The sequence below is a fragment of the Schistocerca gregaria genome, chromosome 1 (assembly GCF_023897955.1).
Source record: "Schistocerca gregaria isolate iqSchGreg1 chromosome 1, iqSchGreg1.2, whole genome shotgun sequence".
NCBI classification, from domain to species: Eukaryota; Metazoa; Arthropoda; class Insecta; order Orthoptera; family Acrididae; genus Schistocerca; species Schistocerca gregaria.
The window spans coordinates 826,885,740-826,905,268 of NC_064920.1; the positions used below are offsets into that span (position 1 = coordinate 826,885,740).

Sequence of the window (19,529 nt, forward strand, 5' to 3'; positions counted from 1 at the left end):
CAGTGTGTGAATCATTCAATGAGACATCATTGATATGGGCTTTTGGAGCTGATGACTGCATAACAAAAAGCTTCACGCCTTGCCTGGGTCCATCAACACTGACATTGGACTGTTGATGACCGGACACATGTTGCCTGGTCAGATGAGACTCATTTCAAATTGTATTGAGTGAATGGACGTGTACCTCATGAATCCATGGACCGTGTATGTCAGCAGGGAACTGTTCAGGCTGGTGGAGGACCTGTAATAGTGTGGGGCATGTGCAGTTGGAGTAATATGGGACCCCTGATATGTCTAGATACGACTCTGACAGGTGACACGAATGTAGGCGTCCTGTCTGATCACCTGCATCCATTCCTGTTCATTGTGCATTCTGACGAACTTCGGCAATTCCAGCATGACAATGCAACACCCCACACATCCAGAATTGCCACAGAGTGGCTCCAGGAGCACGCTTCTGAGTTTAAACACTTCCACTGGACACTAAACTCCCCAGACATGAACATTATTGAGCATATCTGGAATGCCGTGCAACATGCTGGTCAGAAAGGATCTCCACCCCCTTGTAGACTTACAGATTTATGGACAGCTCTGCAGGATTAACTGTGTCAATTCCCTCCAACACTACTTCATGCCACAACACGTTGCACTACTTCTGCATGCTCACGTGGGCCCTACATGATATTAGGTAGGTGTCCCAGTTTCTTTGGCTATTAAGTGTATATACAGGGTGGTCAAAACCAGTCCGAATGAGTTGTAAGGGTATTGGAGGAGAGGTTGAGTTGAGAAATAATTGTTAAGAAAAACATTCTGTACATTGTGCCATCTGAAATTTATGGTATTTAGTGTTGAGAAGCTGACCAATCAGGTCATAGTGCATGCAAATTCAGGCGCCTACCAGAGATGTATTCTTCGTTCAGTTTCATTGGACCAAACAAATGTAGCTTTGCTCACCTAGCTTAAATCTATTATTCCTGAAGAAGTCACATTTTAACTGGTAATGAGCATTAGAGTAAGTGGTAACTCACGAACCCACAGATATTTGTGCATTACCGCTTTTCAGCACGTGCAGGTACTTGAATTTGCACTCATGTCTACCTGATTCACTAACTTTAAGTCTAAAGAACTTGGAAACAGCTCACTGTATCGATTTTTTTCCTTAACAATTGTTTCTCAGCACATCCTCCCATGCAACACCCTTATAACCTTTTCAGACAGCTGCTGATCACCCTGTATAGTGTGTGCCAGTGACATGTAATAAGACTATTACAGCTCATGTTACTTGTCAATGACATTGGAGACCATGTTAACTGTAATCTCGGACTGTGGTAGATGATGCAGTTATTCAGTAATAATTTAGTTCTCATGCAATTTTTTTTAATTTTTTAATTTTTATTTTTTTTATCTTGCTGGTTCAGTGCTGCAATCTGCTGATGGCTGAGGACTGACAGAAATAGTAGTACAAATATCATTATTGTGCTGACAGCGGTGGCTGTGATTACTTTGTGAACAAGATTGTTGAGTTTTCCCTCCATCAGTACTCAGTAACAGATAGCCAAGTCTTTAAGTCAGTAACACTTTTTTTTTATTTTCTTGTATGTTTTGCTTACTGTTTATGTTGTAACAAAGAAGCACCGCCTTCTCTTCATCAGTGTAAGAACAGGTAGCCATGTATAAAAGCAAAATTATAACATTATTTCATTATGTTCGTCAGTGTTAATGGTAATTTTATGCAGATTTCAGCTGCAGTGTGCAATCCCTAAAGAAGCTAGGATAGCAAACACCATACAAAATGTAGTACCTTAAGAGCCACATTGAAATATTGTGTGAAATCTTACCCTCAGTCATGGTATTCACAGAAGAAAATGTGCACTTACTGTACAATATATTAATATGATGAACTACAAAGGAAAAAATATACATACGTAAATACAAGTGAATAAAATATTGTGATAATGAATGTTGTCAGTTCACCTATTGCTCTGGACATTTGGAAAAAATATAGATACATAAATACAACTGAATAAAATATTGGGAAAACGAATGTTGTCTGTTCCTGTATTGCTCTGGTCATTTTGATGTTATACCATCATGGTTTAGCATTGATTTGCAGTATTATACAAATACTTCTTATACAAATAAATTTTCACAAAATACTTCTTCATTGATAGATCTAAGTTTTGGTTCTTCTTATGTTAGCAAGAACCCCAAAAGAGAGAACACCACCTTGATCATATGGAATAAGACAAGAGAATGAATCGGAGGGGGGTTGGGGTGGAAATGCAGTCTACAGAGTGAATCGGGGGGGGGGGGGGGGGGGGGTGTTATGTGTTGTACAGCTTCAGTTTTCTTTTTACATCAGTGATTTTTTGACAGTTCCAATAATTCTGGCAGGTTTGTTATATAAGATGCAGTTAAGTTTCACTAATACGTACGTGCTTTCTTATACACATTTGCTGAATAATCTAGAAGGACATGCTTCATTTCTTGCTTATAACAGCAGTCAGTAACAGTTCTTATCATGTTTAGACAAATTTACATTTTGCATACATGGTTTTTGAAATCATAGATTTTTTAAGTATAAGTAAGTTAATATAGATGATCTAGGGACCCAAAGGATAGGAAAGTGGTGAGAGAATTATTGTGTTTTTCTTTTTACAAGAACTGCATGTTTGCCCAGTTGAAAAATAAACTTACTTCTTCTACAAATAAGCTACTGAAATGAAAAGAGTTATAGCTTTGACTCCAAAAACTGCTTTTCAGGTCAGTAATTACAAATGTTCTTCAGTCCCATATTTGTTGGTCATGTAAAAATGATAGAGTTTAAATTAGGGTCAGAAGCGACTACACAGAGGCACACACGCAGTCATTTTCCCATGCTCCATCTGTGAATGGGATAGAGAATAACCTTAATACAATTGCAATATGTAATACCCTATGTCACATACTTGTTAATGTTTCATATAGGTTATACGTGGATGTAAATGTAGTTTAATATTTGCCTTGTTCCTGGTAGTGAATTTCCCTTATTCTTGCGAAAGAAAGTGATAGCAGTATCATGTCTTGTATAGGTTAGTCTTCTATCAATTTCTTGCCAATCATGCTGAGACACTTCACGTCTTCTTCTAGTGTTTGTAGGATATTTAGTTAGTCCTGCGACAGCACAGAAAGCACTTCTGGGATACAGAGTGAGATAAATCTGTTTTTCATGACTTCCCTAAAGCGGTTGATGCAAATGTTGGGATTGTTTCTTAGAAGACCAATGACTGATTTACTATATTATCCTTATCAGTCAGTATTTGTGCTTCATGTCTAGTGATTTTGCTGTCATCTCGACATTAAACTATAATCTTCCTCATCTCTTTTGAGGTATATGTCATGTTAATAAGTGTGTACTTACTTTATATTGAGCAGCATCCCAAGTAGATGCATTGTGTTTTTGACTGTGCTCAAAGTGAAGAATTTTTGTATAGCAACTATAAAGAAAGTTGACTTACAACGGTTTAATTATGCAGCGTTATGAAATAATAAAATCTTCTCGGACTTCCAGCCCCGTCGGGGGTTAAAATCCCATGAGCTTTCAACCAAATTCTCCTCGGCCATTGTCAAGTGGTAAATGATTGCCATGTCGCTGTGGTTTCGCCATTACATATCAGCATAACTGGTTGTGACTTCACTGGTGCACTCTTCCTTGCCCACTGCAGTAATGTTTATGTCCTACGTACCTTGCGCCCATTTCAGTCTCGTGATGGCTGGGTCCTCAGGCTGTGCTGAGCCGCAAACAATCATCCTTGTTGATGTTGTTCTCAGATTTTTTTTTTTCAGCCACTTACCACTATCCCAAAATCCCTTAATCCTCATGATGATAGATGTTTCATCGAGTTTCATTGAATAGAGTCTAGTGTCGATTTTCTAAAGTGTGTTCTGCCACTGGTGATTTTTCAGTATAGCATAGGTTTAAGCATCTCTTGTGTTCTGTCTGGCATTGCTCCAGGGTGCGCACTGTTTGTCCGACAGTAGCAGTCGCACTGATGTGGTATTGTGTACTCTCCAGACATTCTAAGCCCTAAATCGTCCTTCAAAAGCCTCATGAGGTATCATATTTTTGCAAGAGGTCTGAACACTGAGTGGATGATGTGCCTCTTCAGGAGTCAGCTAATCTTTTCTGACACTATGCTACAGAAAGGCAAAATACAGGTTTCTTGTTCTTTTCTTTGGTTGTGTTTTTTCTGCATGTCTCACCAGGAATAGCCTGTGATATCTCGCAGTGATAGTAGCCATTTTCCAGAAAACTTTTTGGAGATGGCTTAGTGCTAGTGGCAGATTTTCAGTGTCTGAGACAACTTTAGCATAGTTGTACAAGTGTGTTCAGAATTCTCCGTTTTTGTGCCAAATGGTGGTGGCTAGGAGCGTGCAGACACCAGTATGTGTATGTTAAGGAAGGGTAATGCACCATCTATCTGTACTTTCATCAGGTGTTCTAAGAATTCTCCTAGTTTGTCATGACAGCGGGAACAGGTGATAAAAGTGTCATCAGTGTAATGATAAAAGTGACTTGGCTTATATGGAGCCATGCCCAAAGTGATGTCTTCAGATTTCTCCATAAAAAGGTTGGCTGTGGATAGAGCTAATGAACGTCTCATCGCCATGCTGTCCAACTGGTTGAAGTAGTGACCACCGTATAGGAAATACGACATGCCGTCCAACTGGTTGAAATACTGACCACCATATAGGAAGTATTATGAGGTCAATGTATGCTTAAATGATCCCACAGTTGTGCTATCGAATAACTGAGAGAGAAAATCTATGCAGTCTTTGACAAAAACACATGTAAATAGAGAGACAAAGCCAAAACTGGCAACTATATCACCCTGCCCCACACACAGATGTTTAATATAGTTGATAAAATCATTGGTGTTCGTGATGTTATGCACACAGTGACCTACATGCGGCATAAGGAGGCTGGCCATGTGTTTTGCCAGTCTGTAAGTTGGTTGCCCAACTGTGTCACAATGGAGCGAAGAGGATCTTTGTGGATCTTTGTTAGCCCGTAAAGCATAGTTAGTCCCTGCACCTGACGGAGAAGATTCTTAATAACAGCCTATTTCATTGATGGCTGTTTTTAGGAGCTCTGATATCTTCGTCATTATTCTTGATCTTCAGGTCCCCTGGCAATTTACGGTAGGTATCCTCCTTGAGAATCAACTGAATTTTATCATCGTAGTCAGCTTTATTCAAAATGGTTGATGCATTGCCTAGCTCAGAGAAGTTGTTTAGCTCAGAGAAGTGTAAAGTATTAAAATAATTTGTCATGTCACCTGTCATACCAAATCTTTTTACCAGTGTCAACAGTAGTGCATTCAGGCTGCACTTTGTTGTTTAATTTTTTTAATAAATAGGAAAATCAATAGCAAAATAATTGATAGTTAACATTCACTTTTGTCTCGGCTATAGTGTTTGGAAACCTCACAGCTAAATGTGACTGTAGTCCATAGTTTCTGTATTATCTTCTCACACTCCCAATACTTCAAATGCACCACTTATCAACTTTGATGGAACACCCCTCTTGTTAATCAGTTTTACCGTACAGCGGGAAAGCAGAACCGTCTCCAGTTGACTACCTTTCATCTTTTTCTGAAACAAAGAATATACTTGCCAAAATGTATTATAGCTCTTCTGAAGGAGTTTCTCACCATCTACTCAACCTACAAAATATCCTGGTTCACCCATTCCTGCTTCAGGCACCGTGCTGTGTGGGCCATATCCACATGAAAGACAACATTACATGACATCTTTATGCAGTTACCTGGCACTTCCCATTCCAGCTCTGTCACTGTCCCATCAGCAACAGTGCCACCTGTACAACACTGGTGCTACAGTGTTGTTTTTTATTGTGTTGTGGTAAATAATCAGCCGTCCACCCAGTGGTAGAGACAACATGCACATCTTTAATGGTTGCTTCACAATCCATGCTCTCTCTTTCTCTGTTCTACACTCACATTCAGAGGGATTATGGTTCAAACCGCTGTCCACGCATCCAAATTTAGGTTTTCCATGATTTCCTGAAATTGCTGTGCTGGCTGCTGTGGCTGAGCGGTTCTAGGCGCTTCAGTCCGAAACTGCGCTGTTGCTATGGTCGCAGGTTCGAACCCTGTCTTGGGCATGGATGTGTGTGATGTCCTTAGGTTAGTTAGGTTTAAATAGTTCTAAGTCTAGGGGACTGATGACCTCAGATGTTAAGTCCCATAGTGCTTAGAGCCATTTTTGAAATTCCTCCAGGTGAATACTGGGATGTTTCCTTGGAAAAGAGCATGGCTAATTTCCTTCCCCATCCTTTTGTTATCCGAGCTCGTGCATCATCTCTGAACATCGCGCTATCCACGGGACATTAAACTCTTAAGCTTCCTTCCTTCCTTCTTCAGTTTAACATATAGCCCATGGATCTTCTTCCATATTTTTCCTCTGTACTGTTCCTCTCCTACCCTTTTATGATTCTCATCCCTTTTAACCCTCTCTCTCTCCATCATATCACAGTGTTCAACAAGCTGTTACCATTAACCTCTGCTTTCTCCTCTTCCCAGGCTCTAGCACCAGGACAGTGCAGGTCTCCCTCTCCCTCTCCCTCTCCCTCTCCCTCTCCCTCTCCCTCTCCCTCTCCCTCTCCCTCTCCCTCTCCCTCTCCCTCTCCCTCTCCCTCTCCCTCTCCCTCTCCCTCTCCCTCTCCCTCTCCCTCTCCCTCTCCCTCTCCCTCTCCCTCTCCCTCTCCCTCTCCCTCTCCCTCTCCCTCTCCCTCTCCCTCTCCCTCTCCCTCTCCCTCTCCCTCTCCCTCTCCCTCTCCCTCTCCCTCTCCCTCTCCCTCTCCCTCGCTGTGTGTGTGTTTTAGTACATGGGCACACATACTGCAATTAGAAAAATGGTTCTCTTCAGGGTGGTTGACTTCTGGATACTGGTGAATGTCTTCCCCTGTGTACTGTCTTTTTAAGTTATCTGGTAACTACCGACTTCACATATCTGGATTTGGAGAGAGGTTGATATGAAGGGGGATGGCTGTATGGTAGGCTATTGCCTGTGCTACCCTTATGGCGAACTGGAAGGCAACTCTCATTAGCGACTGGTACACAATAGCACATGGGCAGCTTGTACCAGGGGTAGTGTTTTCCTGCAGCAAAATGTTAATGCTGCATGGCAGTTCTCTTGTGACTACTGTTTTTACTGTTAAACTGGGTTCAGTAGATGCTTCTGGCTGATAAACACACACAGTCTGCTGGGCTGGAATTGTCGGCAGCCACGCTGTAGGTAACTTGTAGCCATTGTCCCTGTTCATGCCATAGAGGAAGACAAGGGAGAAACTTCTTAATGATCTCGCGTACATGGAGAGATGCAGAGATCATGACAGTGTACCAAAATTCCTTTGCTTGCGACCACAAGCAAGTAATATGTTCAGACATGCTAGCCATTCCCTACTGAGGGAAATAATCCATCACCTTTATTCCATCTTAGTTTTTAACAGCAGATTGCTACTCAATAACTGTCCATAACTGGCATCCAGGTCAATGGCAACTGGCTGGGACAACGTCGACAAAGTAACATACAAACAAGCCTACACATTGAGTGAAGCAGTGAAGAGCTGCCAACAGAAGGAATTTGTGGGGCTCACATGGGAGGAACAAAGTACGTAGCTGAAGCTGGATACATCTTGCACTGTAGTGATATGGTGATATGGGAATAGCATATACTAGCTGTGGATCTTATGGTTAGCTTTGACATGAAATCTTTGTTTACTAACATACTATAGCTGAAACACCAACATCCTACAGTAGCAAGGCAATTACAGATGGGCTGTACAAGAGTTTAAACTTTTCTGTGATGGACCAGTACATACCAACAGAGGACTCTATACAAGGCGTTGAAGTGTCGCTCCAGAAACTGCCTCAAGTAGAACCAGAGAAAATTCATCAGGAAACAGTGAGAATCCTGCAGCATGCAAAGCCTTCAGTGCCAAACATCTCACTTGATAGAATTGTCCTAAGTGAACTCAGGATCAACAAAGATATTGTAATTTTACGGGCAGGCAAAGGTAATGTCACAGTAATATTTGACTCTACATCAAATGGAGCCAAAATGAACAAGTTGCTGAATAACCCCATGTACAAAGAACTGAAACGTGATTTCACAGTGAAAATAGTGAGACAGATGCAAGCTTTACTCAAGAGTTTTAGAATCAATGTTGCCACAGCTACGGGGCTCATATTGAATGTTCCAGTGTCACCAAAATGTATGGAGTACCTAAAATCCACTAGGAAGACTGTCCTTTGAGGCTGGTTGTCAGTGGGATCAACTTGCCTACAACTGTCTGGAAAAATATCTGCCTCACAAATTACACATCCTGTTGGTGACACAGAGTCTTACGTTAAGGGTTCTATGCATTTTGTCCAGCTCATATGGGAACAGCAAATACTGGCTGTGGATCTTATGGTTAGCTATGACATAAAATCTTCATTTACCAACATACTATAGCTGAAACACCAACGTCCTACTGTAGCAAATATCACAGACACGTATGACATGGCGCAACTGTGCTTTCTGCAGCATATTGTAGTTGGCAGGGCAATTTTTTCTGAGTAGACAGATGGAATGGCAATGGCTCCCCCCCCCCCCTCCCCCTTTTCACTGACATACTCGTGCACACGCCACTGTGCCCAGCTAAGATACATGGATGACAAATATGTCATATGGCCACATGGGGAAGCAGAACTACACAGATTTCATGAGCACCTCAATAGCTTGCATACAGTTCACATAGGAAATGGTAAACAATTAAGTGATTCCTTTCCTGGATGTGGAGGTTAATAGGAAATCTAGCAGAAAAACTGGGACAATGCACACCAATAGGTATCTGCATGCAGATTCACAGCACCATCCAGCATAAAAGAACACTCTGCTATGTACACTGACAGCCTGAGTTCACCACATTACTGATGCTAACCACAAACAATGTGAACTGAATGAGCTCAAGTCTACTTTCTGTGTCAATGGGTACAATAACAGAGACATACGATGTCTTATGAGGTACTGTGAGGGCAAAACCAACAAAGATACAGAAGAAACCCTTCCTGTTGTTCACCTACCTTATGTGAGAGGCGTCGGAGACTCTGTCGGCAAGGTTCTGCATTTCAGAAGACTTGGACCCATTTTCCAGAGTGGTTACAAATCTAAGATCTGTAGATCCACTAAAGGTTCTGTTGATTTTTATTTTATTTTTTATTTATATGATTCCCTGTAGAAACTAATTTTTTATTTAATTTACCAGCAATGGTCAGAAAATTATTGCTAAGTACTGTACAGATATCTGACTTTTCAGTAACAGAAATGTTTTTACTACAAACTACTGTATATTGTCAACCATTTGCTGCTGACCAGACACTTCCTTCACAACTGACCACCTGGTTCTAATTTTATCCTGTGAATTAGCTATTCTGTTTGTGTACCACATACTCTTTGCCTTCCTAATAACATGTTTAAGCACCTTACAGTACTTTTTATAAAGGGGTACTATAGCTTGATTGTGACTACTTCTAACATTTTCTTATAATTCCTGCTTTGTTCTACATGATATCCTTATCCCACTAGTCAGCCACCCAGGCCGCCTTTTAGTGCTAGTACCCTGTTTAGAATGCTCTAATGGAAAGCAACTCTCAAAGAGCATGAGAAATGTGTTAAGGAAAGCATTATATTTGTCATCTATGTTATTGGCACTATAAACATCCTGCCATTCTTGTTCCTTGATGAGGTTTAAAAAACTCTCTATTGCCATTGGATTAACTGTCCTACATAGTTTGTAATTATATGTGCCATTTGTTTGAGCACAAAAGCCTTTTACTGTTAAAATTTGTGTGCCATGGTCTGAAAGGCCATTCACCTTTTTTACTGACAGAATGCTCATCTAGTAATGAAGACTGAATGAAAATATTGTCTATGACTGTGCTACAGTTCCCCAGCATCCTAGTTGGAAAAACATGGTCTGCAACAGATCATTATGAAACTTCCTGGCAGATTAAAACTGTGTGCCGGACTGGGACTCAAACTCTGGCAGAAGTAAAGCTGTGAGGACGGGGCGTGAGTCGTGCTTGGGTAGCTCAGGTGGTAGAGCACTTGCCGGTGAAAGGCAATGGTCCCGAGTTCGAGTCTCGGTCTGGCACACAGTTTTAATCTGCCAGGAAGTTTCATATCAGCGCACGCTCTGCTGCAGAGTGAAACTCTCATTCTAGATCATTAGGAGATCTACCAACATCCTTTTTCTTGCACAACCATATACAAAATTAATATTGAAGTCACCACATATAACTAATTTCTGGTACTTCCCATAAAGTGACTCAAGAACTCTCTCCAGCTTGAGCAGGAATGCTCTGAAGTCAGAGTTAGGGGGCCTAGAATCAACAACAGTTAGAAGTTTAGTTCCACTAAATTCAACTGCCCCTGCACAACATTCAAATATCTGTTCAGAGCAGTGCCGTGATACATCTATGGAATCAAATGGAATACTGCTTTTTATGTACATAGCGACTCCCCCACTCAGCAAGAAACTCCTTGAAATACAGCCAGCTAATCTGATGCTCTCCACACACTAGCTGTCTATGAACTTTGGTATGAATGCGGTGTAGTCTGTATTGGTGAAAGCATGAGCCCCATTAGCACTTGTGAATGTCGGATCATGACAGTTACTTATGACTGGGACAGAACAAGTCAGTTGTAGCTGAAAACCACTAGGAATGTGGCCATTCTACCAATTTGCTAGAACCCTACTTGCTTGCTAAGCTGCCATGATTGCAGCAGTGAAAAAATAAGGGCGGCTATTGAAGTAACGAAACACTTTAATGGCATGAACAGGGAGAATAGATACAAGTTACCTATGGCCAGCGGTTCAATCCTGGCAGACCACGTGTGTTCACTAGCCAGCAGCACCACTTGACCCGCGTTTAACTGCATAAATTGCAGTCATGAGAGAACTGCTGTGCAGCCTTAACACTTCACTACAGGAAAACACTGTCCCTGGGTACAAGCTGCCGATTTGTTATTGCCTACCAGTCACCAGCAAAAGCTTTCAACCAGTGACGTACTAGAGTGGCACAGGTAGTAGCCTGCCTGTACATTATTTCAAAGCTAATCACCTACTAGAGTTGCCTTCCAATTAGTCAACAGAGTAGCACGGGCAATAGCGTAACATACAGCCATCCCCCTCCGTAGCCCCCCCCCCCCCCCCCGGCACCCCCCCCCTCCTCCCTGCCCCTTCACCCAGATATGTGAAATCGGTGGCCACCACATATTCAAAGTAAACAGTATGTAAGGGAACACATTCACCAGTAAATAGCAGCTAACTGCCCTGAAGAGGACTTGCACAGCAAGTCAGTTGAAATGTTGGCAATGTAGTTGCTTTAATTTTTTTAATAATAAAGTAGCGTACACCCAAAATTATTTTCTTCAAATGAGACTCAGAGGATTTTGTGATCTGTTACATTTAATAATAAAGTAGCGTACACCCAAAATTATTTTCTTCAAATGAGACTCAGAGGATTTTGTGATCTGTTACATTTATTTTGTGATACCAATCAGTCAGGTAGAAGTTAATAGCATGGCTGTATTTCCTTGTTCTTATTTTTTTTATTTCTGCCCTGCAACTTCGAATATAGTAAAAAAATTGTTCTCTGTAAAATAGAGTGAGATACATACAGCTAATCTTAACACAAATGCAGTATATTCATTTCTGTTTTGTTATAGCTTGATGATTATTTATTTATTTTTCACATGAGCTACCCTGTAACCAGAAAATGCTTGTATGGCTTTAAATTCTGAGAATAAGCTGTTGCTAAATAAATACTAGTACATGCAAATGTTTCAAGTCATGTGATATGACAAATAGTACTGTATAATTTAGCACACACCTCTTAACAGAAAATTGTTAAATATGAGACACATGGTAATCCCTAAAAAGTTAGGCACCTTGTGATCTTTCTGCTTGCCAATATTATTTCTGCTGGTCACAAAATTGTACAGAATGCCTTGTTGGAACTACAGCTGCTTGCCTTGCATTTCTGGGAATCTGAATCTCTTCTGTTCCAAATGTGGTTTAAATTTTGGCACTATGCAATTGACTCCCAATTATCAGAGCTGGATCCATTAATATTGTACCTTGCGTCCAGCAGTACATGAACAATCTGTACTCATTATGGACCATTTGGCTTCGTCGGTCAAAAAACACAGTTAAATGAACTCTCCCTAGCTGCAAGTTTATCATGATTTCTTATAAAATTTCAAAATATGTGTCTGCTATTATAACAGGTATGTCTTCTCAATAGTTTTTGAAATATATAGCCTCTTTTTGTGAACTTTGAGCAATCTTTGTTCACTGCAATTTACAAATGTATAATGTTTTTCCAATGAGTCACTCATTGCTATTCATTCAGAATGTAGATTACTTTCATTTTACTACCTTTTTCTATTTGTATAATACCATAATTTGTAACAACGAGTAACTTCTCATCCTGTATAGTAAGTCTCCCCTGACCCGTGGTTCTGGGTGACTTTCCCGAAATCTACCCCTTTTTCTAGACCTCTCCAGTTATTTTCCCTTCTGCCTGAAGAACGAGCCACTGGCTACGAAAGCTTGCCAATTACAACCTTCTTTTATGTGTGTGTTCTGACACAGCTTGGTGAGTTGATTTTTTTTATCTAATTAAATCAACCAGTGTGTGTGTGTGTGTGTGTGTGTGTGTGTGTGTGTGTGTAGCACCTCTCATGATGAAATTTTATTGATGATCTTATCTTAAATATACAAATCTTTCTTGTGGTGAGTAAGTGGTACAAATTATTTGTGATTTGTGGGTGGCTCTTTGTTAATTTTCTGCTTACAGAATGTTCTTTTATTGATGTGTACATTTTTGCACTGTCTTTGTTGAAATATGATTAATGAGTTCATCTCAAAGGTGAAATCTACATTGTGAAGACAAACTGATCTTAAGTGTAGGCTGGGGACTGGGTTAAATTTGAAGGTGACAGTTTGGTTGTAAATTGGTGAAGCAAGCAAAAGTGAAAGTGAAATCTTGATCTAGGTGACAGACTGATGTTTAGAGTAACCAGAGGTTTGTGTTAGGATGGGAGGTGATAATTGTGACAGTTAAAAGCAAAGGGGTGTTGGGTGTAAGTGGCAAAATTATGATTTTGAGAAAAAATCTCCAATGTTTGTATCAAATTTTAAATTGTATGTTCTTTTGTTATATTGTCTACAGTAACAGTCATATGCAGTGGTTATTAATGAAGCTAATTCACAAAATGTGAATGAATTTCACTCAGAATGCTCTGCTCACTAATATTTTCATCAATAATCTATTTAGCAGCTACATCTTGTTTCTCCAAGGATGTCACTACACATACTTTAACTCATTATCACATTTGGAGTGACCCACAACAATCTAATACAATATTTAATCTAATGCAATATTTTGTCCCATTTTCCCATTTTACTTTAATCCATACATATAACTTTTATTGATTATGCATATAATGGACTGGTTAAGCCAAATGTATAAACGATGTTATACAAAGAAACAAAAATTTCCAAGCAGACTCTTAAGACATGCACATACAACTATTCCTATTCGTTTTTATTATGGAAAATGTCTATTCAGAGTCCCACAAATCATCACCAGAAGGCATCACATCATTAGCAGTTTGTGTGTTAGGCCCTACACTTTGACAAAGACATGTATTTTTGCTTGCATCTCTTTGCATTCGAAGGGAAAACAGTTCTTGTTAAGTAGTTCTTCAAATAACTGCTAGGAAACAGTTCACGTCTCCCAATCCACCTGTATCCATTTGCCATGAAACAGATTGGTTCTTCCACTAGAATATGATAAATTTTTATCATTGTTTCTGTGGATGAAAGTTGGAATTGCAGCTTGTTCACAATGTGGTTTACTTTTAACACTTTTCCCGCCTTTTTCTAGTTGTATTAAACCATAATTTGTGCTGTGCTCACTGAACTGCTCCATAAAATACTAATTTTTTGTTGGTGGATGTTCAAATAGCAATTTTCAAACAAATCTTTATGCTTAGCTTGATCAGTCATTGCAAAAGTGATAATATATTTCATTACGCAAGGTGACTTACTGGTGTGTGATCGTCAATCATGGTAAGCAAAACAATCCTCCTTCACAAACTTTCAGTGCAGCCCATTAATATCAGCTACCAAACTATGTTAAAGCCATACAGATGCTTCTTGATATGTTAGTATTAGTTATACCTCTCCAGGAGATACCTTCTGTAGTACTGTCTTAAGTAATTGTAAGGTGGATACTGCTGTAATCCTTACTTCAGGCCATTGAACATAAGTCATTTTTGTAACGCAACGTGAACCAAACAGTAATAGTTCTTGGTGAAAGAGTCATCTAAGGGACAAACAAAAATTATCATGAAACCTCCAGCATTTTAGGGAAATTCCAAGCATGACTTAACCAGATACCATGTATTTTGTAATCAAAGTTCTATATTGGGAAGTGGTGGTGGAAACCAAAAATTCAGGATTTGTAGCAGTATACAAACAGCAAACAACTGCGGTGTTGCAGAATCAGTAGGCATTGGTGAAACAGATAATAGTAACTGAGGGAGAGACTGCCTCTGGCCGGCTTTATATTTAGACAGCTATGGATGTTTGTGTAATTGGCCTGCAATATCAGCCTTGTCTGTTTCGCAAGTGCCCTTGCTGGGCATGTGTGACATTACATATATTGATGTATCTGTGTATCCTGAAAGGGTTACTACAGCTACTCTCTAAGCAAATATTTTTGTCTCCATTTTCCATTGTATTTTAAGAAATGTTGTTTGTTTAGCCAGTTATTTAATGCAGTGCTTTGTTTTGCATATTGTACAAAAGAACCTCATACCTCTATGGAATTTTTGGGGCTATTATTGTGAAATTTTGACTGTTTAGGTTTGTTCATCCTATTGAGGATCACATGGATGAGGCAGTTAATGCAATCAGGAATACAAAAGAAGATGCATTTGATGAGTGCAGTATACCACAGCCTTCTATAAAAAAGAAATTTACTGGACATAGAAATGCCAGGTATGTACTCAAATGCATAAAATTTTTTATTGGTTATTTTAGAAATTTATTTTCTTGCAGTGTATATGTGATCTCATTTCTCACATTACTTTTTGTGCATATGATCTGCCAATTTAAGTTTACCATTCTGTATGTATCAATTACTTTTCTGTGCAATTTTTGTTTTAAGAAATTAGGAAAGGAGTAAAAATAACAAGTCACTTGCCAGAACAGAATACTGAGCCAGATTGATTTATGTTACCCTTAACAAAACGTAGTGATGTAGTGGTACATAATGAACTCAAAACAAATGAAGTAAACATTGAACACTTAGGTTTTATGGTTAAAAAAGGAGGAAACAAGATGTGGATAGTAGTGAAAGATGAACTGATTCTACTGTGTTCTTACATACTTTCTGTGCATCACACTGCTATTTGGCATGACTGTGGTCTCAGGTGCGGTTTCAGTTGCCTGACACTGCAGTTTTGTGTGTGTGTGTGTGTGTGTGTGTGTGTGCATGCGTGCGTGCGTGCGTGCGTGTGTGCGTGTGTGTGTGTGTGTGTGCGCGCGCGCGCGCGCGCGCACTCATGTCTGTCTATTGTTGACGAAGACCTTAACAGCCAAAAGCTATAATTGTGAGAGTCTTTTTGTCGTGCCTATCTGTGACTCAGCATCTCTGCTATATGGTGAATAGCAACTCTCCTTCTCATATTATTGTTACATTCCATCCTGGATTTTCCATTGTTGGAAAATAAATGAAGACATAAGAGCAATAACAGGAGTTGATGAGTTTGTGAAAAATGACAGATGGACAAAGACAGACCCGTTGCGAAGTCCCAGAGAAAGACAAAGAGCACAAGACAGATTACTACCATTGGTGGATAAAGAACTCAAGAAATTCACACGCTTCAGCTGTAAATGGACAACAGGAGACAGAGAGACATGGGAACAGTGACAAAAACTGTATTTGTTAGCTTGAGATTTAAGAAGCTATAATTTTTTAAAGGTTGGATTAACTGAACACTAAATAAATAAATTAATGCAAGGCTGTTTAGATGAGGAAATTTCTTCATTTTTACTTCACCACTATTGCCACTGCCACCACCACCACCACCACCACCACCACCACCACCACCACCACCACCACCACATCTACTACTGCTTACTTCTTCCTCTTCTACTGCAACTGTTCCTCAGGAAGTTTAGTAGTTACAGCTAAATATTCTTGGTATAGTTCCTTGGAACTCAACTCAGCAGGGATTAGTTAACAGGGCACACTGGAAAGCAATTAATGCAGTGCAGCAAACAAGATTCAAGCTTCATAAAATCAGAGTTACTCATGTGGGGAAGTACAGATTTGGTCACAAGAATTATGCTTGTGGAATTGGAAAGGATTCCTCAGATTTATGTGAATGCGTGAATGTAGGTGCAAGTACACATGCAAATCTCTTTGTGCATGCGCTTTGCTTGAAAAAATACAATTGGACATGTGTGAGATGGATGTTAGTGGTATGAAGACCTCTGGTGAAACTTACAGACTGTCTGAAATTTAATTTTTGATAACGTATTATCTCGTAGAAATCAGGGAGAAAACTTGTTCTCCTTTAATCAATATTACAAATACTGACAATTGTATCCAAGCTTAATAAGAGTTGTGCCAGTAGCAGTACTTCGAAATACAACAAATCGAAATGTTTGTGCCGAACGGCCTTATCCTCTTCATCTGACCATATTCTTGCACTTTCGCCACATCTAACTTTAAGGGGTAAAGTTGTTAGTGAAAACTACGTGTGAGGTGCCACGTATATCCCTGTCCTGCTTGCTGTAATGGTACTGCATTTGTCATTAATTAAATAGTGAGTTGATATACTTCTTCAAGCATAACCATGTTATACCTTTGTGGTTGCTTATATGAGCCATAATCCCCTCCCCCTCTCTTCCACAAACACCATGGTTGGAAAGGGGGTGGGGAGAGAGAGAGAGAAGAAAAGAAAGAGAAAAAAAATATTGAGGATATTTTTAATTTGAAAAATTAGAAGAGAGTGTGGGTGAAAAATGCAGTGGTGGCTTAATCTGATGTTTGGCAGAGAAGCTCATCCTTTTCCATCTCTTTTGGCCTCTTTTCTGTTTTTTACACTTTAGGATTCCACCCTTCCCCTTTTCAACTTTTGAAGAGGAATCGCAATAGTTGAGGTTTTATCATTTTGCTTTCAACTTCACAGTGCCTGTTACAAACTTTTAGTGAGTTCATTCATGTCATTGTCCTTTTTCATAGTTTCAGTTTTTTAGTATTTCCACCTTATTCATTCTACACACATGAAGTGAAATTTTCAAAATAAAATGGTGTAAATTGAACAGTGAGAACACAGGAGCCTATATTTGTCGAGCTTAAAGAAGGTGCTGACTGAAGGCCGTCTCACTGTGATTGATTGTTTGGTCTCGTGCATACAGATTATTTTCTTTGTGTGTCTGTTAATTTATTATCTGTTAGTACCAATAGTGAGTGAACATTATTAATAAAATTTGATATTTTATTTAAAACTTTATAATGACACAGTCTGAACTTGTAATAAAGGCTGTACTTTCTGACAGATTAAAACTTTGTTCTAAATTGTGCTAGACATCACCTTTAGATTTTGCAGGCTAGCTCTCATTTCATCCCATGAGAAATGATGGGTCGCTTTTCACTGTAGAGTCTTGCCTTTGTGAGACAAGTAACCAAATTTGCGTTCATATGGAACACATGCTTTCAATCTGTCAGGAATAATATTTCAGCAGACATTATGCCACAGAGTAAAGTTTGTGCTTTTGTATTTTCCTTTTTCATTCTTTTTCAGAACAATGATAAAAGAGGCAACTTTTTGGGGTGAAGATTATGTGCTTTCAGGATCAGATTGTGGCCATGTTTTTATTTGGGATCGTTTGACTGGCTCATTGGTCATGCTTTTGGAAGCTGATCATCATGTTGTCAATTGTCTCCAGCCACATCCTGTTCTACCAGTGCTAGCAACCTCTGGTATTGACTATGATGTGAAGCTTTGGGCTCCACTTCGCGAGGAAGCCAGTTTTGATGCCGAACTGGCGGAAACAGTAAGTTATTTTTTTGATTATGAGGTATGGTGCATGAGGTTACAGATGGTTCATCATATGTTGTGTGGGGGGAAGGGGTCATAGTATTATGTATAGTGTATCGGTGATAACAACAACAACAACAACAAAAACAAAAACAAAAACAACAACAACAACGACAACAATAATGATGATGATCTATTCAACATAAATTGCTTTTGTGCGTGCCTAAAAACAGAAGGTACAACATCACTCTTATGTATACCTCATTGTCCCTACTGAAATGTTAGGATAAATTGTTTACCTGCAGAACTTTTTCTTTATGTTCTTTGGTAATTCATGGCAATTCTTATGTTAAGCATTGGTAACAAATCATTTAAAAAGTATTTCATTGTACTTACTAGCGGTGGTATGTGTTCATCTGCCTGAAATTATAGTATTTGTGAATATGTAGAAGTGCATAGTAATAAGTAGATCTTAGAAATAATGTTAGGTTCAGTCAGTGAACAGGTAGAACAATATAGAGCAGTCCATATCCTAATTTAATGCCTAAAGGTACTGGATCCTTTTTCAAATAGTCCTTTTGTGTGAGTGATAAAATTTTTTTTAATGTTTAGTTGTAATATAATTTTGTAGTGACTAGAATTTACATTTGTTTGCAGTTTTATGAACAACAGAAATTACGTATTAATTATGGTTCAAGCAGGAAGTGAAAGTTGGCTACAACCTTTGGCTTTAACCCCACCAATGATTCAAAGAGCCCTTTTTTTTTTACAGGACCACTAGCATTTTTAACTGAAGATGAGTGGGCATGACTTATATTTTTGTTCTGTAATGTACTTCCAAGGAAATGAATCATAGTATGCAGCCTTCAGTGTAAAACACTTTTCCAGCATTAACACAATGATTATGAATTATGAATATTGGTTAATTTTATTGTCTAAGTATTTTCTTGATGATCCCAATTCTGATGTTGCCTTGAATTGTTATAATCAGATATTGTATGCTTGATTATTTCTAATTTGCAGTTTTATTGTCGTGTATTGTTCCACAGCAGTGCTATTAAGCCTTTTTGTATTAAATTCCACGACTGGTGTTGTTTTGCTAGTACCTAAAATGGCTTGGATTTAATTGAAATACTATACTGTTTCTTTTAAAAGAAGAGTAAAGCAGTTCTCTCAACTTCATCATAAACTTTCTGTACAACAATACAACTTTGCAGACAGACAACAAATTGGAGAAATAGGCATAAAATACAAAGAAAGACTACAGTTCTGTGTTCTACAATATTATCACATAATCAGAGGGTGTAAGATACAGCAGGTTGTAATAAAATCGGGAAACACTGTACATGCACCAGAAG

The 19,529-nt window shown here is 39.1% G+C and overlaps 1 protein-coding gene across 4 annotated transcripts in view; it reads left to right on the forward strand.

Moving 5' to 3' along the window:
* The window catches only part of LOC126271809 (DDB1- and CUL4-associated factor 6-like), a 191,834-nt gene that overhangs the window by 121,509 nt on the left and 50,796 nt on the right, over nucleotides 1–19,529 (forward strand). For all 4 annotated transcript variants that reach the window (XR_007549149.1, XR_007549150.1, XM_049974180.1 and 1 more), the window contains exons 12-13: nucleotides 14,984–15,118; nucleotides 17,935–18,187. Coding sequence is in view for 2 of the 4 variants with exons in the window: in XM_049974180.1 (XP_049830137.1) it covers nucleotides 14,984–15,118; nucleotides 17,935–18,187 (388 nt within the window). In the remaining 2 variants the exon portion in view is untranslated. The remainder of the gene's footprint in view (nucleotides 1–14,983; nucleotides 15,119–17,934; nucleotides 18,188–19,529) is intronic.